Source organism: Siniperca chuatsi, linkage group LG7 (assembly GCF_020085105.1).
Source record: "Siniperca chuatsi isolate FFG_IHB_CAS linkage group LG7, ASM2008510v1, whole genome shotgun sequence".
Classification (NCBI taxonomy): Eukaryota; Metazoa; Chordata; class Actinopteri; order Centrarchiformes; family Sinipercidae; genus Siniperca; species Siniperca chuatsi.
The window spans coordinates 31,560,814-31,581,815 of NC_058048.1; the positions used below are offsets into that span (position 1 = coordinate 31,560,814).

General features: G+C 44.8%; 1 protein-coding gene and 1 long non-coding RNA gene across 8 annotated transcripts; one reads left to right on the forward strand and one right to left on the reverse strand.

The window, feature by feature from the left end:
- Window positions 1-24: 24 nt before the first annotated feature.
- On the reverse strand, window positions 25-1,506 carry LOC122878588. The gene is made up of 3 exons (XR_006378512.1): window positions 1,068-1,506; window positions 377-615; window positions 25-162 (listed from the first exon to the last, which is right to left on the reverse strand). It is a non-coding gene; the product is annotated as an uncharacterized LOC122878588 (long non-coding RNA).
- Window positions 515-19,957, forward strand: LOC122878586 (protein Atg16l2). Of its 7 annotated transcripts, none has more exons than XM_044201501.1 (18): window positions 515-695; window positions 3,926-3,983; window positions 4,084-4,162; window positions 4,753-4,826; window positions 5,517-5,789; window positions 6,070-6,135; window positions 7,045-7,131; window positions 7,267-7,320; window positions 7,513-7,618; window positions 8,123-8,228; window positions 8,322-8,392; window positions 8,473-8,544; window positions 9,546-9,663; window positions 9,778-9,883; window positions 13,261-13,413; window positions 13,498-13,545; window positions 14,902-15,003; window positions 15,896-19,957. In XM_044201501.1, the coding sequence occupies exons 1-18, from the start codon at window positions 515-517 to the stop codon at window positions 15,987-15,989; spliced, it is 1,848 nt and encodes a 615-aa protein (XP_044057436.1). In that variant the 3' UTR covers window positions 15,990-19,957. The 7 variants fall into 7 exon arrangements, with proteins under 7 accessions (XP_044057436.1, XP_044057437.1, XP_044057438.1 ...); XM_044201502.1 differs by having other exon boundaries at window positions 7,516-7,618; XM_044201503.1 differs by having other exon boundaries at window positions 5,517-5,768.
- Window positions 19,958-21,002: the final 1,045 nt, after the last annotated feature.

A 21,002-nucleotide genomic window follows, 5' to 3' on the forward strand; every position in this document is an offset into this window, starting at 1 on the left:
GTGCACTCACAGCGCATCAAGGTGTGTTTTGGGGGAGTGACTGTGGAGGGGAGACCTGAAGGGAGGTTCGGGTGGATACTTTAAAAACAGCTTTGCATCTGCTTTGTGTAAATCACATGAATCAACTCTCGACATTTTTTCTTCCGTCTCGAGTTCAAAGGCCTGAAAACAAAACAAAGAGGTTAGTTTTGATGACACGTGCAGGTGTCCTGCTGGGTGTGTTTTTGTTTTAATCTTTATTTATTTATTTATTTATTTTTTATTTTTTGTTCCTCGAGTCAAAACAGGAAGCGCAGAGAGCGGGCGGTGATTGGCTGAGAGAGCCGCAGCTGGCAGCGCGAGCCTCCAGAAAGTTTCAACAACAAACTAAACAAACCTCAGAGAAGAAGAAGAAACATGGCGGCGGTTAGACCCGCCGGAGCGTCACCACGGAGCTGCGCGTAACATCTGGCCGCTGTGCGAGCCTCTGTCAGCGGGGAAACAACAGCATGAAGCAGCCCGGGCTGCGGACATCATGGCCGCTGTGACCCGCAAAGCCATGACAGATTCAGCCGGAGTGTCGAAGCGCGGCGGCCGGGTACTGGCTCCGGGAGGCGGCGGCAGGTCTGCGGAGACCTGGAAGAGAGACATCGTCAGTCAGCTGAAGCACCGAGACCTGAGCCAGCACGCCATGTTCCAGGACCTGATCCGCTTCTGTACGACGGACAAGTACAAGTTTGATCTGTTTTTAAAACCATTGCAGATGGGCTGGGTTCAGCTAACGCCCAGTATCTTCTGAATTCATGTCAGGTAACTGGGGACAGGACTTCCGGAGCGTTTAACCAAACTCCATTAGAAAATATGTTAATTTAACAGGCTTCTAACCACAAGGCTGCGAATGAGCTGTTTCTGTTGTCAGCTCTGAAATCACAGCTCCGTGAAGATTTTCTTTAATGTTTAAAAAGTTTTTTGTAATCTAATAAACTAGGCTGAGATATATATACTTTTCAGCTGACAGCTGCGAAATAACACCTCCAAGAGAAAACAACAGATTTTATTAAATGGAGTTTGGTTCAGAGAAATCCTACCTGGTTTCATAAGGTTTTGTCGCAGACAGAACGAAATCCAGATGAGTGTATAAGTGGGTTTAGTTTATGTTCCACACATGTGTAGCTAAAGACAGGACTACTGTAAAGTTTGCTTGTTTTAACCAAACATAATTGAAAAAATCTAGTCATTTACTCGTTTCTAATCACAAGGTTGAGATTAAGTTGTTTCTGAAATCACAGGTCCAAAAAGACACTGAGAAGCTCTGTTCAAAGTTAACAACAAGTTCCTTTATTTTGTTGGCATTCAGCTTTCAGAAAACTAAACCACTTGTTGTTGCACTTCCTCTGTACAGTGACTCATCTGTGACAGATTATCAGTCTGCTGCTGCTTCATCGTCTGCAGACTGTACATGTCAGAGATGGATGAAACCTCTCGCTCCATCATCAGAAACAAACCTGCAGATACAAACAAATGATTAAAAGTCACCCTCAAGTCAAATTAAAGATGTGTTTCTGGACGGTGACTCAGACAAAAGTGTCTAAAAGATGTTTATATATATATATATATATATATATATATATATATATGAAACTCGATGAGGTTGTGGAAAACCACCCTTGAGGCCAATGGCAAGCCACTTGCACAAGTATCCATCAAATGTGGCATATACCGAGGAGATGCTCTGTCCCCACTGCTGTTCTGCATAGGTCTGAACCCCCTCAGCCAAATAATCAACAAGACTGGCTATGGATACCGACTCAGGAACGGGGCCACCATCAGTCACCTCCTCTACATGGATGACATCATGCTATACGTTAAGAGCGAGCGGGACATCGACTCACTGATCCACACCACCAGGATCTACAGCTCTGACGTTGGGATGTCGTTCGGGCTTGAGAAGGTAGTCCACACAGAAGGGGTCTCACTCTCAGAAGGAACAATAGCAGACATTGAGGATGGTTACAAGTTACAAGTACCTTGGAATACCACAGGCAAATGGCAACAAGGAAAACAGCAACGGCCAAATACCTCAAACGAGTAAGGCAAGTCCTAAGAAGTCAGCTCAAGGGCAAGAACAAGGCCCAGGCAATAAACAGCTACGCCCTGCCAGTGATCAGATACCCTGCGGGAATAATAAGGCGGCCAAAGGAAGAGATACAGACCACAGACGTTAAGACGCGAAAGCTCCTCACCATGCATGGAGGGTTCCACCCCAAATCCAGGACCCCGAGACTGTACGCTAGCCGTAAGGAAGGCGGCCGTGGACTAGTGAGTGCGAGAGCCACTATCCAGGATGAAACATCAAAGATCCACAAGTACATCCAAGATAAGGCCCCAACAGATGACTTGCTCAGGGAATGTCTCAGGCAATGGGGAACAGAGGAAGACGTGCTGGAGGAAGGACCATCATGGGAGGACAAACCCCTACACGGGATGTACCACCGGAACATAACTGAAGTGGCTGATATCAAGAAGTCCTACCAATGGCTAGAGCGGGCCGGACTGAAGGACAGCACAGAGGCACTCATCATGGCTGCACAGGAGCAGGCCCTGAGCACCAGAGCAATAGAGGCCCAGATCTACCGCACCAGACAAGACCCAAGGTGTAGGCTGTGCAAAGAGCCCCCTGAGACAATCCAGCACATAACTGCAGGGTGTAAGATGCTGGCAGGAAAAGCATACATGGAGCGCCATAACCAAGTGGCTGGAATAGTGTACAGGAACATCTGCACGGAGTATGGACTGGAAACCCCGAGGTCAAAGTGGGAAACACCTCCGAAGGTGGTAGAGAACGACCGAGCCGAGATCCTGTGGGACTTCCAGATCCAGACTGACAGAATGGTAATGGCGAACCAGCCTGACATCGTGGCGGTGGACAAACAACAGAGGAAAGCCGTTATGGTTGACGTGGCGATACCAAGCGGTGGCAACATCAGGAAAAAGGAACATGAGAAACTAGAGAAGTACCAAGGGCTCAGAGAAGAGCTGGAGAAGGCCTGGAAGGTGAAGGCGACAGTGGTGCCCGTGGTCATCGGAGCACTCGGGGCAGTGACCCCCAAACTGGAGGAGTGGCTACAGCAGATCCCTGGAAGAACACCAGACATCTCGGTCCAGAAGAGCGCAGTACTGGGAACAGCAAAGATACTGCGCAGAACCCTCAAGCTCCCAGGCCTCTGGTAGAGCTCGAAGGACGAGACCACCCGCGGAGGGTGAAGGACGAAGTTTTGTTTTATTTAATATATGCAACTATTGAAACATCGTAGGAAAAGGTCATCCATCCATCGTACGATGCTTATCTGGGTTCAGTGTTGCGGCGGCAGCAGAACAAACAAAGGAGTCCCAAGAAATAATGACCGATGTTGTGCTTAATGTAAAACAAATCGAATGAGTTTTGTTTGAAAAATCTATTTTGCTTTAACTTTGTTTTTTAAAGAGCAGGTGGAAAGTAAAGAAGTAAAAACCATGAAGACAAAAAATTAAAATGACCAAACGCAAAATTGCATTTTCTTTTTTTTGCGAAGCTAATAAAATCCTTTTTGTTTATGGTGTTTAAACTATACAAGTTCAAAATTAAAAAGACTTTTGCTTCAAATTTAAGAAATAAGGCAGGAATCTTTAACTCGTCAGAAATTGAATGGAGTTTGGTGTGAGTTTCTCTTTATGAACAGAAACCACAGCAGTTCTGTAGCTAATGTTAGCATACCTTACCCGTGTTACAGCGGATATTTCATTTAGTCTTTAATCTCGAGGATTCTTCAGGATGTATTTTCCTAACACTGGTCCAAATACTGTGTGTGTACAGAACAGGTGTTGTTACATGTGACAGGAAGTCCTGATCAGGTAGAGACCAGGATCAGTTTCCTCACCCGATTCTGCTCTGCTTCTGTGTTTTCAGACACTCAGCTGCTGGAGAAAACCAGCCTGGCCAAAGGGATACTGAGCTCCTCCGCCAGGTAACTCACCTGCTGTCCGTGTGTACCTGAACACACCTGGACACGCTGTGCGTACATGTGTGGTGATGATGCTGAGGGTGTGTTTGTTTTGTGTATCCAGACGTCCCTCCTGTGACAGCAGCAGCTCCGTCTCCTCTCTGCTTCACCAGAACAAACAGCTGAAGAAAACTACGGGAGAGGTACTGACACACACCTGCTGCGGAGCACCTGCTCGCGTCATCACTGGTCATGTGATGGGCGTGTCAGGGGTCGGCAACCTGTGACACTGCTTTGTTGAACGTCACATTAGCGTGTAAGTCGGTGAATTAATGTTGACGTGATGATACGTCGAATCAGCAGACCTTTTCTGACCAGCTGGCTGCTGCAGCGCCACCTGCTGACAAACTACAATAACCAACTTCCTGTTGACACCTGCACGCACCTGTCCCCGTCACCTCACGCTGTCTTTGCCTCACCTCCCTTCCCCCCTTCAGCTCCCCTGCTCCCCCCCTGTGGATCCGAGCTTCTAGAAAAACTGGTAGTAATTCTGATGTTAACTAACACTGTGGTCTGCGAACACCTGATCCAGGTTTCTGATCTCTATCTGACATGTGGACGGGTCCCTCCTCAGCCCAGATCCAGGACCACGTACTGTACTTTGTAGTCCCGCATGGAGGACTCTCTGGACAGATTCCTAAAACGTGTTGCAGCGTGTAAAGACTGTTAGTCAGGACAGAGTCGCACGGCGGTCCTCCTCACTCTTCTTCTGTGTTTTGTTGTTCTGCTTCAGTTGGCCTATCAGGTGGTGGAGCTGCAGCAGCAGATTAAAATCAAAGAACGTTTTCTGGAGGATCAACATGCCAGGTGAGTAACACACACCTGAACCTGCCCGGTTGAGTCTAATCAGGTGTCGGTAGGTTAGGAGTTGTTCCTTTTTTACACTCCGGCTGAAGACTCAGGACAGAGGCGAAGGCGTCTCGGCAGGATTTAGGCGACGACAGAATGATTGATAACAGATTTTCCCTTTTTGTTTTTTTTTATGGCTGGTCTTCAAAATGCTCCGCAGCATCAAACATCAATAAATCATTCATGTCAAATCTGTTAATATTCCTTTTCTGACCTGAAAAAGATCAAAGTATCTGAGAGAAAGTATTTTAATATGTTCCAACGCTGTCCTCGAAATGTTTCTGACCTTTTTTTCTCGTAATTTTGCAAACTATACTCCGACTTTCTTAAAATATTTCAGCTTTTGTTTCAAAGTATTCGCAAATATTCCAGCCTTTTTCTTGAAGTACTTTTCTGTCAGAATAGTCCCACAGTCTTGCCATCGAGTTGTTGCAACTCTTTTGGCAAAACGTTATCGGTCGGCTTGACGGCTTTGTAGTGAACCGGGATCCGCCGCCAGATCCGTCGCGTTCCTGAGAAACGTGTAAAAGGAACTAATGACACCGACTCGCATATTTATACAGAATATCGGCCAATGACGATCGGCATCCTCGATTTTCTGTGACCTGACCCTTTAAACAGTTTCTCTTCCCCCGTTTCTCTGATCAGACTGCTGGAGGAGGAGCGGCGGCTGGCGGGGGCGTTTGATGCTCGTCAGGCGCTGCAGGAGCGGGTGGAGCAGGTTCAGGAGGAGAACAGGCAGTTGAAGGTGGGGTACGACGCCCTGCTGGAGCGACAAAGAGGGGTGGAGACGAGACTCAGAGAGGAGACGGTCAGAGGACGACACCTGCTTGGGGACATGATCCACCTGAAACAACAGGCTGCCGCCCGCATGAACACCCGCAACGAACGCAGGTCCAGGTACAAGGACACCTTACACACGTGAGCACACCTGTACACACCTGTCCATCGCACATGAACACACCTGTACAATCCTGTCCATCGCACCTGAACACACCTGTACACTCCTGTCCATCGCACCTGAACACACCTGTCCATCGCACCTGAACACACCTGTCCATCGTACCTGAACACACCTGTCCATCGCACCTGAGTACACCTGTCCATCGCACCTGAGTACACCTGTCCATCTGTCCATCGCACCTGAGCACACCGCTGCTGTCTGTGATGTTAACGTCTGCTGTCTGCATGTTTTCATCAGAGCTCGAGAAGCTAACCTGCAGAAGGAGCTGCAGACTGCCGCAAGGTCAAAGGTCCCCGTGGACAGGTACGATCCACCTGAGCTCATAGTACCCTCCCTAAATCTGCTTTGTACTCACTTCACTTCACTTCATGTGTGGGTGTCCTTCATTTTACTTTTAATTCATCCCGACTGGGGAAGACATGACTGACAGGAACCTCGTGTGTTTACTGTATATACACACATTAATATTGATATAGATATATAGATATGACGGTGTCGTCCCTCGTTCGTCCAGGAGTGTTCTATCGTAGAAAAGGTTTCAGTCGTAGTCGTCTGGACGCTGTTTTCAGAATCAAGACGTTTCGGCTCCCATCCGGAAGTCATTCTCAATTGTGGAAATGGTCTGAGAACTCAGAAATTTAAGCTACTCTGTGTTACATAAGCCCCGCCCTCAGGGAGGAGTCTACCTGAGTATCTGTTGATTAGCTAGTTTCACCTGAAACTGACCTAATAGTTTCCATGATGGCCCAGTAATCAGTAATCAGGCCTATTGTTTTCTGGCTGCACCTCCCTCATCACTGTTAAGTACCTGATTAGCATGTGATTGGCTTGACCACGGTGTTAATACACTGAGGGGTTTTCTTTTTTCACAAAATGGCTTCCTTGACTCCTCTTTCAAACCAACTCTTCTCTCTACAGCATATAGATATATCTCTCTATATATAGATATATCGATATCTATCAATATATCAATGTATCTAGATAGATAGAAAAGATAAAGATAATGTCAGCAGCGTTCCAGACACAGTTTTTCCGCCAGTAAATGTTACAGAAGCTTCGTGGGTCGACTTGAAACCCAGACAGATCCACACGGCCGCAACGTGGGTCAGTCGAAGACGTTTTGGTGGTTTTCGTCGTCACAGTTGGGTTTGACTGTCGGTGGAGAAACGATAGTGTGGTGGTGATGATGTTCGACCTCGCTGTGTGTTTCAGTTCTTCCAGCGCTCCGACCTCCAGATCCACTTCTCCAAAGAATGAAAACCACGAGTCCACAGAGAGGGGACACACCAGGCTCTTCAGGTTAGACGCCGTCCTTACCGTCGCCGTTACATGATCCTTGTCCAGTTCGTGATCACGTTAAACCTTCCTCGAGTGCTGCACGCACCTTCAGCCTCAAGCAGGTTTAAATGCTGGCTCGGTTTCTGTTTCTCTCAGGTCGGCGTCGGCTACGTCCCCCAGGATCCTCACCTCCATCAGACAGCTCTTTGAGTGAGTCCTCGCGTCCTGCTCTACTTCTGACCTGAACGATGTCTTTCTGCTTGTCTGAAGCCGCCGGTTCTGGAGCCACGGAGCGGCGTTCAGGCTGTTTATGTGCAGCGAGTCGTATGTTTACAGTCGGATAAATAACGTGAATGTGTACCTGAATGAATCTGAAGGACATGTGACTGTGTGTGATGTCAGCAGGAAGAGGCGGGGTCACTCCGTCTGCAGTCTGGAGGAGGATCTGATGCGTCCTGTAGGACTCTGTCTGTTAGCCAGAGTCCCTGTTCGAGCGCTGCAAGTACTGGTAATACACACACACACACACACACACACACACACACTACACACTACACGCACACTACACACTGAGCACACACTACACACCGAGCACACACACACTACACACTACACACACACTGAGCACACACTACACACACACTACACACTACACGCACACTACACACTACACACACACTACACACTACACGCACACTACACACTGAGCACACACTACACACAGGGAGGACAGTTCAGCCTCCGTGGAGCTGTTCCTCCACGAGTGCGTCTCCGTTGTGTCTTCGCCGTTTACCACGAGAGAGGGCGTCGTATGCTGTAACGACTGTATGGCCCGGTGTGATATAAATAAAGTTGACTTGATTCGTACACCGGTGGCTGTAGAAGAAGAGCCAGTAAACGTGGACGTCCAACAGGTTTGTCAGAGCTGCGATACGCGGCGAGAAACGCTGACTGTTAGCAAGAAACCAGCCGCGAGGAGCTCGTAGTGACCGTTTCCCGCTCGCTCTCTCAGGAGGCCCACGAGCAAGGCATCAACGCCGTGAGGTTCAGCTCCAGCTCAGACCTGCTGGCCACCGGGGGAACGGACCGAGTCATCAAGCTGTGGGAGGTCAGAGCAGGTACGTACTTCCTTTTATTATTATTACTCTTTCTGCTTTTATGTCGTTAATGTTTGTGATGAGGCGTTGTGACCTCACCGATGATGTCATCAGGCTCGCTGACTCACAGAGCGACTCTGGAGGGCAGCACCGAGGGCGTCACCTGCATCGAGTTCGACCCGACGGTGAGTACAGCGCCTCGCCCTGCACCTGCTGCTGTACTACTGCACCCGGCTCAGCGGTCTGACATCTGGTCACTTTGCAGGGTTTGAGGATCCTCGCGGCCTCGTACGATAAGTCGGCCTTGTTGTGGCGGCTGGATGACTCCGTTCCCAAGGTAACCGTGAACCACCGACAGACTACAGCGTGGTCTGAACGTCAGCGTTCACAGCGGCTAAACTAAGATCTTCCAATCCGAGACTCGGACGCTGATTGGTGCTCGCGCCGCCGACACTTTGAGTTTTCCAACAGTGCAGAATCCGGTTCGCACAGACGATTGTTGTCTGATGGTTTTCCCTCGAGAGTTTTTAACTTTTTACGTTTTGTGTAACAAACAAACATCCGGTGATTTGTCAAAACCCAGCGTCTGCCGTCTGAGCGTTATTCACACCAGAACGGCGTGGACGCTGGAGACTCGGCAAGCAAAAACTGAAGCTGTCGTTTCATTTTTGTTATTTAGTAATTCAGAAAACACAGCGACACTCAGGTAGTGACGCGCTCAGATTTCATTTTCTACACTGGAATGTCACAATCATTAGTGCGTCTCAAGTATTGATACTGACGGACTTGTGGACTCTCGACTCGACTCGACTTGAGGGCTCGTGAATAAAAACACTAAGAAATATGCTTAAAAACCGTGATGCAAATCTCCCGTTGGCTGTTTTTCATTTGACAGTTTACATGTTCGCAGCGCCCTCTGCTGCTGAAGTTACAGACAGGAGCAGACACTGAAACTCTCACCTGTCTGTCTGTCTCACCTGTCTGTCTGTCTCTCTCACACCTGTCTCTCTCTCTCTCACACCTGTCTGTCTCTCTCTCACACACACACCTGTCTGTCTCACCTGTCTGTCTGTCTCTCTCTCACACCTGTCTCTGTCTCTCTCTCTCACCTGTCTGTCTCTGTCTCTCACCTGTCTGTCTCTCTCACACACCTGTCTGTCTCTCTCTCACACCTGTCTCTCTCTCTCACACACACCTGTCTGTCTCTCTCTCACACCTGTCTCGCTCTCTCACCTGTCTGTCTGTCTCGCTCTCTCACCTGTCTGTCTGTCTCTCTCTCACACCTGTCTGTCTCTCTCTCTCACACCTGTCTCTCTCACCTGTCTTTCTTTTTCTCAGTTGACTCTAACAGGTCACACCAGGAAGGTAACAGCAGCGAGGTTCAGTCTTCTTCATCAGGTGGTGACAGGCAGCGCAGACAGAACCATCAGACTGTGGGACCTACACAGAGCCGCCTGTGAGTCTGATCAATAACTGATCGCTGATCGATAACTCATCAGTGACTGACTGATCAATGTCTGGTAAATGACTGGATGATTAGGGACTGACTGAGGTGGACCTATCTCTGCAGGTGTGCAGGTAGTTGAAGTGGCATCGTACTGCAGTGACCTGGTCTGCTCTGAGAACTGTATAATCAGTGGACACTACGACTGTAAGATCAGAGTCTGGGACACCAGGTACCACTTCACTCATTCACCACTTCATTCATTCACCACTTCACTCATTCACCACTTCACTCATTCACCACTTCACTGCTTTTACACACCAGTCCCTCATTACATTTCTTCACCACTTCACCCTTTCACCGCAGTCACCATAATTTTGTCACCTCTTAATTATTTTGCCACTTCATGGCTTCAAAACATCACTGCTTTACCACTTCACTTCACCACGGCTTCACCACTTCACTGCACCACAGCTTCACCACCGCACTCCTTCACTTGTTTCACCTCTTCATTCATACACCACCTCACTTATTCACCACTTCACTCCTTCCGCACTTGACTCCTTCACCACATGACATCCTCACCACTTCATTGCTTCACCACTTCATCATGTTGCTCCTTCACTATGTAATCTTTTTCCCCTCTTCACACAATTACCACTTCACTTATTCATCACTTTACTGCTGCACCATTTTACATCTTGATCACTTTGCCACTTCACTGATTTTACACACCAGTCCCTCATTACATTTCTTCACCACTTCACCCTTTCACCGCAGTCACCATAATTTTGTCACCTCTTAATTATTTTGCCACTTCATGGCTTCAAAACATCACTGCTTTACCACTTCACTTCACCACGGCTTCACCACTTCACTGCACCACAGCTTCACCACCGCACTCCTTCACTTGTTTCACCTCTTCATTCATACACCACCTCACTTATTCACCACTTCACTCCTTCCGCACTTGACTCCTTCACCACATGACATCCTCACCACTTCATTGCTTCACCACTTCATCATGTTGCTCCTTCACTATGTAATCTTTTTCCCCTCTTCACACAATTACCACTTCACTTATTCATCACTTCACTGCTGCACCATTTTACGTCTTGATCACTTTGCCACTTCACTGATTTTACACACCAGTCCCTCATTACATTTCTTCACCACTTCACCCTTTCACCGCTTCACTTCTTAACAATCAGTCACCACATCATTTTGTCACCTCTTAATTATTTTGCCACTTCATGGCTTCAGAACATCACTGCTTTACCACTTCACCTTACCACAGCTTCACCACCGCACTCCTTCACTTGTTTCACCTCTTCATTCATACACCACCTCACTTATTCACCACTTCACTCCTTCCGCACTTGACTCCTTCACCACATGACATCCTCACCACTTCATTGCTTCACCACTTCACCATGTTGCTCCTTCACTATGTAATCTTTTTCCCCTCTTCACACCATTACCGCTTCACCTCTTTACCACATCTCTCTCCACTCCACTTATTCACCATAACGTCCTTCCTTCACTGCTTTAAAATTTAATTTGATTACTTCCGTCCTTCACCACTTCACTCCCTCATCACTTCATTCCTCCACTTCATTATCAGGTCTTACATGTTTTTCTCTTCAGACTGTTATTCGCTGTCAGTGTAAACAGTAGAAACACAGTAGAATCTCTGTTGGCAGCATCTCGACTGATGGCTGTGATTTAAACCCCGTGACACACCTCATTCATCCTTCTGGCCGTTGCCACGGTGACTCCACGTCTTCCCCTGTTACCTAGCAACAGCTCAGCCAACAGAACTCCCCCGTCCCCTCCTCCTGCCTGCAGAGTCTGAACCAGCTGATGATTGACAGCTCTGTCCTCCAATCACACACCAGCATCAACCCTCCCTGCACCCGATTGGACAATTACATCATTCACTGAGCCGTGATTGGTCCGATTTTAATCATAATTATCTTTTTATTTAATTTATCTATCTTAATTTATTATCTAAATGATTTATTTTTTGTATCGAGCACTTGTCTGGAATTAAAATGAAACAAGAAAGAAATATGTCACATAAAAAGATAAAAACAGCATAAAACTCAGTCCACAATAAAATCTGTTACTCCGACAAAAACGCATCAGAGAGCCAACACATTTTTAAAGATGAGAAGTTGGACCGGGTCTGTTCCAGTCTGGACCGGGTCTGTTCCAGTCTGGGTCAGGTGGTGTTGGCAGATAAAGTCACACAGCGTGTGAAGTAAAGAGTCTGGAGTCTTCAGATCCAGTCGCTGCCTCACCAAGATTTATTTAAACATGTCTGACGTCTGCGGCCGATGATGACGTCACCTGTAAGCAAACAGCTTTACCTGAAGTCAGCTTCGTTTTACAAAGTTCACTCGGCTCCAGTTCCCTCTGTGGGCTCTGCAGTCCTGCACGCCTCCATCCAGGATCTCACCCAACTCTCTTTCCTCCTTTTTTTGCTCTTTTCAGCTCAAATATTGCTGCATATAAACAAGCTGCTGGTCGGCGTCCATGTTTGTTTTGATACGAGATCACATGTGAGTTGGCGTTCTTGCGGGATTTGCGGGTCGTCTGCCTGCAGAGCTCCGGTGGTTCCTGAGCCGAGGTTCAGTGTGTTGTGGATTTACTCAGGCGTCCGGTTGACGATCCTCCTTGATCTGTTGGTGGAAACAATCTGCGTGTTGGTTTATTAGATAGTGACAGTGGAGAGATTTCAGGAAACAAGGGAGTGAGAGGTTCAACAAAGGTCCTGGTCCAACAGAGTTGTGGTTCATGGTCGGCGACTTCAGCCACGGGGGCTTGTCCAGCCTTTGTAGGTTTCAGCTAGTCTCCAGCTTTGTCCCAAGCTTAAGACAAGGCTTAGGGCAACACACATCATGCTTGTTCTGGGTGAGCGTCGCCAGGTGAAATACAATATAATCATAGAAGAGAATGGAGCCTGACTTCAGAGGGGTTTCTTCATCAGTAAATTGAAGACGTGTTGTACGACAGCCACATGCAGCCGTCCTGCGTGCTGCTACAGTGTTAGAGAGCAACGGCAACGCAACAAGTGTGAACTCGTGAACTCCTGTGGACGGTGCGGACGCAGCCGCAGAGGAGATGATGTGCAGTTCTCTGATTGGTCGGTACATACCCAGCCCGGTCAGTCCCATCTCACCTGAAAGTTTTTCTCACTGGATGTTTTCCTAATTTAAACCATGTTGAGAAAATGTCATTTTCCAGATGAAGTCTGGCTTCATGAGGCTTGAATTTAATCTCAACAAAAGGATGGTTTAGTTGTTTGTTTTTGTCTTTTCTGTGTTTTTCTTTGACTTCATTTAGTTTTTATCTGTAATCTTTAAGTTGTTTATCAAAGTCTCGAAAAAGCATCCCACATAGCTGTTCAAGAAGACTGAAAGGATCTGAAGTGCAGGTGACAGTGAGGTTAGCAGCAGAACTTCACTCTGATGTGGAGAAATTAAAATCACACGACTACAGAAACATTTCACCATATTGATCTTCTAGCGATACATCACTCAGATCTGTCCAGAGAAACTGCGAATGATCCGGATCAATAATCAAAGCTGATCTGTTGTCATTCAGGACGGTCAGCTGTGTTCAGGAGCTTCCTGCTCAGGGTAAAGTCACCTCACTGGACATCAGCGCCGACCATCGTCAGCTGCTCAGCTGTTGCCGTGACGACTGCCTCCAGCTAGTCGACCTGAGGAGGCGGAGCAACGACCGCGTGTGCTTCAGGTAGAAACGTGACAGTTTTAATAAGGTCAGTTTGTGTGTTTATGATGAACAGGTGTTCATGGACTCTGTGTTTGTGTCTGTCAGAGCTGAGGGCTTTAAATGCGGCAGCGACAGCACCAAAGCTGTGATCAGGTGAGTTCAGTCACACATCAGTAACACTCAGTTTACCTGCACGTCACTACTCGGTTAATAAACGGACACTTACCATATCAATCCCCTGTGGATTGTGAGAATGCGTGCATATGTGGAAACTGTGGTGGGAAGTAACTAAGTACAGTTACTCAAGTACTGTACTTCTGTACAGTTTTCAGGTACTTGTACTTTACTTGAGAGTTAGGGCAAAATTGAACCCATATTTTATATTTGCATAAGAAAAATTGATGGGGAATATTCTTGAAAAGAAACAGGAGTTTAAATTCTACTTTGCTCCTTTTGTTACTAGTTTCCAGTTTTCTTACTGGTTGTTTGAAAATATAATCAATTTACGCATCGGGATGGAAAACAACTGATTACAGTTAATGTAAATGCTATCTGGTTTCTTGTGTTCATGTGATCGTTCTCAATAAGTGGGTGAAATAACGGAGGAGGTGGAGACAGCATGATGAGAGCCGAAAACTGAGAGGGATGAGATGCTGCGTGGTTAATTTTCTGCAGTTTCCATGACAACAGCAGGATCAGGATGCTTTGTGTCTGTTCAGCTCTGTGACAGAAACACTAAATATATAAATGTGTTTCTACTCAAACACACACACAGTCAGTCTTGGTTCCCTGCTGGGTTCTCGCTGAGGTTCCACACAGAACCAATCATGAACAGCTGGTAAATCATCATAAATCCACTCGGTTAGATCCATGAGGTGAAACATTAATGTGTTAAAATGCACGGGACACATGATCCAACTCGTTAGGGTCTTTAGGAAAGAACCTGTGATTATAATATTATCAGTTACAAGTTTTTACAACCACACAGACTTGTTGACTCTGAAACCAAGATGTACTTGTGACAACAATGACTTATTTCCACCTCTTCACTGCAGAATTTCATTGGTTCTTCTTACTACAGTTCTGCACAGGCCTTAAAACTGAGACCCGAACTTAGCCTGTACCCACATCTCTAAGGCCCAACTGAACGCGATCCTGAACCCGATCACAGATTGATTCATGGATTGGTTATTGCATTTAGTGGTGCTGATCACAGTCAATCAATGTCATACCTTTTGCTTTATGTCATCCATAACTGACAGGTAGCTCACCAGGCTATTGCAACACGTCAGCTACATTCTCAATTAAGGGGAGAAATTTTAACATTTGAAAATAATGAAACCTGAACCCGACCTAAAACCCCAGAACTTTGACGCAACCCATTAGTTTCAGGTCAGGTTTGGGGTAGCAGAACTTCAGCTCTGCCAGGATCCTCCACGTGGTTCAGGTTCCACGAATGACCCTTCTAGAACAGTTCACCTTTGGTCTAACTAGAGCTTCTCTCTTCAGTCCAGACGGTTGCTTCCTCGCAGCCGGATCAGCAGATGGTGCAGTTTACATCTGGAACATCTCCACCGGCAACCTGGAGACCCGCCTACCTGACAAACACAGGTAACCGACCAAAGATATTGATCAGCTGATCAATAGAGGAATCAATGAGTCACAACCAAATCAGTTTAGGAAGATTTTATTCAATTTCCCTTTAATCTGTATAAGGTTTAATAGAAAGATCTGAGGCCCCAGGATTCTTTCCTGTGGAACTCCGGCAGTTATTAAAGACAGACAACAAGAATATTTACTACATGTTTTACTACTTTAACTCTATGGTGTCCAGGTTCATTTTAGTTAATTATTGCAGACTTTCCTGTACTCATATTTGTCTGTTTAGCACCTTTTAAAGTGTGCTTACCCTACATGCATGGTTTCCTTTTTTCAGCAGAAACTCAGCTATAAGTATGACTTCTTATTTTGTCATTTAACAAAATACAAGGCTGCCGGGAACACAAAATACAAGAAAAAGTGACAGGCGGCTATAAAATCGTGCAGATCTTTAGCGATAGTCACTCAAAATATTATCATAGAACAGTTCAAGGTTGAAAAAATATTCTTTCCCTATTTATACACATATATACAGCAGAAAAATGTAAGAAATATAACTATAATACAGTTTTACATTGTGCTATGTATGCCTGTAAATCACTGAAAATATTAATCATTTTTAAAAGTTTTAAAAGTATCTTTCAAAAAAATCTTTTATGGTCTACAGACATACATGAGATAGTGTGTGAAGGCCCCACATCAGCACCTTCAACTGGTTTTTAATGATGAATAGACAGACTCCAAAGGAAACGATGTTTCACTAAATATTAGTGTTTCTGTAAATCCATTTAAAAACAGTGACCCGAGGACACTTCCCTGAGGGACTCCACATGTCAGAGGACTAAAAGATTTACCTGCAGTAAATGTTGTACTGTTCCTTTAATAACCCCTGCCCTCTCTTTAGTTCGTCCATCAGTGCCGTGTCCTGGTCTCTGTCCGGTGAATACGTCGTCAGTGTGGACAAGAGTAGGCTGGCCGTCCTCTGGAGTGACATCTGAAACAGCCAATCCACGAAGAGGTCACATTGTCACTGCAGCACCTCACACAACACGCCTCACCTTAAAGAACTGACCTGAGAGCTGTCAAAGGGAACATTTGTGTTTTGTTTTTTTCAAGCTATTTGGACAAAAGGGATGTGAAACTTTCTGCTCGGGGCCTTTTTTTGCATTTGCGTTTTTTAACACAACTGGGGAGCATTAATAATTAACAGACAAAAACAAGGGAAAACACACTGACTTTCTACCAACCTTAAGCTTTTTTAACTGTAAAAACAACTGGACGAAAGGGAAACCTGCAACCAAAACATCAAACATTCCTGTAATGTCTGAAACATTCGGACATATTTTGTGATAATATTTTGTCTCCAATATTTGAGACCAACGTGTTCGATCTTCATCAGGGTCATCATACGACACGTTACAAAGAACATTTAAATAGGAGTTAAAAAGGTTAAAATATATATATATATATATATATATATATATATATATATATATATATATATAAAAAAGGCATCCAATCATATACATGCTCATAGGTGGTCCGGGTATGCCGTCATGTGGACATGGGTGGTGACACCATAAACAGGAGAAGGGAGGTACCCAAACTTGCGTAGAGGAGGTCTTTACCCAAATGGGGCCAATGTAGTGTGGCATACTTTAAAACTTGTCTTAAAAACATAAAAGTTAAGATGAAATAGAATAAAAAGAGAAACAGCAGAGATATATTCTAAAAACGCATAAAGAAAATATTGGAAATATTTAACAACAATAAAATGGGTGCCCCACTGGCTGATATGTATATGTATATACATACACATTTAATAATAGATTTGGTTTCCTTGTCATCTTATTGAAATGTTCTTTGTAATGTGTGATGATCCTGATGAACGCCACAGCCTGAAACTCGTTGGTCTGACAGTAAATAAAGTCTTGCAGGAGTTTTGACCTCTTCTGACTTTTTTCCTTCTCCATGAACCGTTGGAAGAAGGTGAAGAAATCCCTCCTTTTTGGAGAAGCCAAAAACAGCCACGCCCCAGAACGACAGCTGTGTTCACGGCTGGCCTGATGAGGAGGATGCTCCAGAAGGTCAAAGATCTCAGAGTTTTATTTTGAAGAGTTGGGGTTAGTCAGGTATTTTGTTTCGCTTTTTCCTCAGCGAGCGAGAAACTGTGAAGTTGTTCTGATTGGAGGAAAACTCGTCGATCGGCCGATGATGTCTGAACAGCGGCTTTACAGACTGATACCGGATCAGATTCAGATTCAAGTTTGGTTCCTTCAGAGATGATTCCACACTTTAGGAGTGTAGAAGAAGAATGAAAGTCTGCTGAAGTGTTTTCAGTGCGGTTCTGATCCTGAAGTCTGAGCGTTCTGCAGCTCTGCGGTGGATTTCCATTTAAAAGGCCTCTCGGCTTTGAAGAGTGAAGTCAGCAGCTTCAAAGAGTAAAGTGGCCGGCCGGAGGCTCTGATGGAGTCTCGACACATCGACATGAAACGGGCTGACTGCAGCATCTGATCTCATCTGTGTCGTCGTTTGTTAATCGGTTATGATGTAGTGGAAGGGCTCAGTGAGGCCACCGCACCTGAACACACTGCTGGTTCCAGTTCTGAACCTGCCCATCACACCGACAACTGCATGGTTATTGGAGCCAACACGCATTTACATTGAAGAGACATTTCAAAACAGCAGCTGTTGACCAAAGAGATTTCAAATACAATTACACAATCGAAACAAAGATAACAGAACTGTAACAGACGAAATCAAAACAATTGTATTTGTATATTAATAATTAAGGGGACTCGTGCAGTTGTGTGAAGGTGGCAAAGTTAACAGATGTCAGGCGAAAACATTTGTGCGTTCTCGAAGAACCCTTGTTCAGATCAGGGATGTCCCAGTCAGGGTTTTTTGGCCCCTATTTCGATCTGGCTCCTTTAATATTGATTATGTGCTCTTATACTTATATTTACCTAAAAGTTGATTAAACACGTATCTGACACGTTGAAATAACGAGATCTGAAACAACAATCCTGAAGGTCCTGATTCAAAACTAAAGTTCACTAAACCAGCGCAGCACAGTTTGTTGATCCGGATCGGACGAGCGCGTCAGCACAGAAAGCGACGGATATAAAACTAACTAGCTAATAAGCTACGATAGCTTCCTCCTTTTTGGACTCTTCGGCTCTCCGTCCACTCAGAGCTCAGCTCTGTCAGCGGCGAGAGTTCATGTGTTCGCCAGGTTGACCTCTAATCAAACACACTGGCTCGGGTCCAGAATGTCACCGCTATAAATGCTGGTCTGACCTGGTCTGGATGAAGCTCAAGTGGATTCAGATCTTGTCCTCGTCCCTGTTGGGAGTCCAGGCACGGATTCACAGCTCAGACTGGATTTATTGACGCTCACTAATGAACTCGTACAAGAGATGCGATCGCTGCCTGTTCGGTGGAGACGGTTGATCTGTCGGTTCACCTTCGTGCTGACAAATCTTTTTTTTTTTAAAAAGGGTAAAATATAAATAATGTTTGTCCTCCTTTGTCCTTTTTATGATCTGTCCTCTGGTTCGTTGAGCGCTTTTATAAAAATATTTGCTTTGATGCTTTTACTGTTTGTTTCCTCGATTACTTCTTTCTGAGGTTTCTGTTCAGAAGTCGGAGGGCTCCTGGTGACCGTTAACACCGACCTTCTGTTTGTCTGGATACTGACGTGATTTCTGTGTTATTTATTTGGTGAGATTATTTTGCTTGTTTTTGTTCATTAATCTTGACCTTCTGTGACCTTCAGGGGATTTTAAAAGGGAACATTTGTTTAAATGAGAGAAGATACAAACAAAATATCAGAGCTCAGAGACACTGCTGATGCAGATCAGCCTGTCAGGCCAAACTGAGGGCTGTTTTCATCCAGATGATGATGTTAACGTTTCCATACAGAAATGTTAAAGATGTTCAGTGAACATTATGGGATAGAAGGACATATTTAAATGTTTATTAATGCATTTGTGAACAAATAAAACTCATTTTATATGGATTCTGAAGTATTTAATATGTTAATGAGGTTTTTATTTATTTATAAACACTTTTATTCATGTGTGTAATCACCTCATTAACTCTTCATTAAGTGTTTTTCCTGCAGTTACAGATGATTGACAGGAGGAGCTATTGACAAATACATTAATAAACGATTAAAATGTCCTCATATCTGCTTACAACTGTGTTGCAGTGTGTTATAAACCATTTATTACATGTTTATATTCTGATTATAAATGATGAATAGGGCTAAGATAACGTGTGAAGGCCGTGGTGACATAGTGACGACTCACAGGGCTGGTTGGTGAACTACTGTAGCTGCCGAGATAAATGCTAACACGCTAGCTAGCCAGCCTAGCGCTAATCATTATTTATTACGCCCCCTGACGTTTAGTTCACCACCGAACATCATTTCATTCAATAGAAAGTTATTGAAGAGGAAAAATAATGCTGTTAGCTCATTAGCTTAGCTCCATGGCTAACGGGACAACTAGATACTGACACACAGCTAAGCTACGATAGCTTCCTCCATGTTGGACTCTGTCCGCTTGTTATTGGTCAACGGGGCAAATTCACCAAAGCTGAACATGACAAAAAACACAAAATGAGTGCAGATTAACTTTGCATGAATTGGAATAAATTGAATTCACAGCAAAATTTCACAAAACACAAAATATTACATGTAAAATATTACTATTTATTACTATAAAAATACTACATCTCTGAACACCAAGTGTTGTTAATAGTTGTCTAACAGTAAGACGATTTAACTTGAGGACATAACGGTCAGGTATACCTGTAATGTGCGAGGCTCACCATCACGGTCCTCCACGCTCTCAGCCGATGTTCCTTTAATACTCTGTTCTTTCAGCTGTGGATGAAACATTTACACTCTGCTAATGAACAAACTGTGTTTTTATTTCTAATAAACTGGTTTCTCACCTTCTGTCCTTCGTCGCACGTTTATTTATTCCTTTTGTTTCGGGGCAAACAGTTTTAAAAATACGAGGTGATGATGAGGAAGCTGCAGGCTTTTTCACACTGAGGTCATTAATGAGGAAACGGGAAGCAGCTGCTGCCTCGGACCACTGACCCATAGAAACTGATCGCAATATTGATCAGTAACTAATAATATATATATATGATCGTAACTACAGCTGGAAGACCAGCAGCCCAGTCCAGAGAGGAGACAAGTGACGGAAAGTTCAGAAGTCTTGGTTACAGACAGAGACGCTTTAAGGGAGTTTTTCAAAATAAAATTTCTCCTAAAATGTGGCGCCACCATTAGGACAAGTGCTCCTGCTCTTTGTTCCTCCTGTTGGAGGAGACTGGACTTCTCTGCTGAGTTTGGATCTTCATTCATGAGAAAGACATTTATTGTTTGTTTGAGTATTTGGTCAACATGAACATTTTGGACATATGAGTGTAAATGTTCCTTTGTTGGCTCAACACTGACTTCTAATCAAGTTATACATGAAATTAACCACAAAAATGAGCCTGTTTCATATTTTCTTTCCTAATGACTCCGTCCAGACGTCCTGTCTCTTTTCATAAACGCTTTTCCTCGAGGTCAGGAAAGATGTGGAGGAGAATCCGACCGCACTTATAACAGGATACGTAATTATGCGAGGGCGGATGTTATTGGGTCTGCTGTAGTGAAATGTCCCAACCCGTCTTTATGAACATTATAAACATACAGACATTCAGCTGGTAGAGGTGGGATGGACGTTCTTGTACAACTCAAGATTTTAAAATCTGTGAAGAAAATTAGATATCAAAGGAAATATAAAAAAGTAGTGTCTAAACTGAATTCAACCAGAACAACATTAAGGCTGCGGAAGGACTTGTGTGAAATAAGATTTGTCAGCTCAAAGGTTTATTATTACGTTTGAATTTAGTAATAATGTCTTTAGGCTTAATTGTTATAAACCAACTTTTCTGTCCGTCCAAAACACAGATGAGGACAAAGTGAACAGGAGCATTTCACCTGT

What these genes read in the sequence shown, in the direction of transcription:
- LOC122878586 (XM_044201501.1), top strand. Translation starts at nt 515, where the DNA reads ATGGCCGCTGTGACCCGCAAAGCCATGACAGATTCAGCCGGAGTGTCG. An exon ending in TGAAGAAAACTACGGGAGAG is followed by an intron (nt 4,163 to 4,752) that starts GTACTGACACAC and finishes GTTCTGCTTCAG; the next exon opens with TTGGCCTATCAGGTGGTGGA. An exon ending in AACGACCGCGTGTGCTTCAG is followed by an intron (nt 13,414 to 13,497) that starts GTAGAAACGTGA and finishes TGTGTCTGTCAG; the next exon opens with AGCTGAGGGCTTTAAATGCG.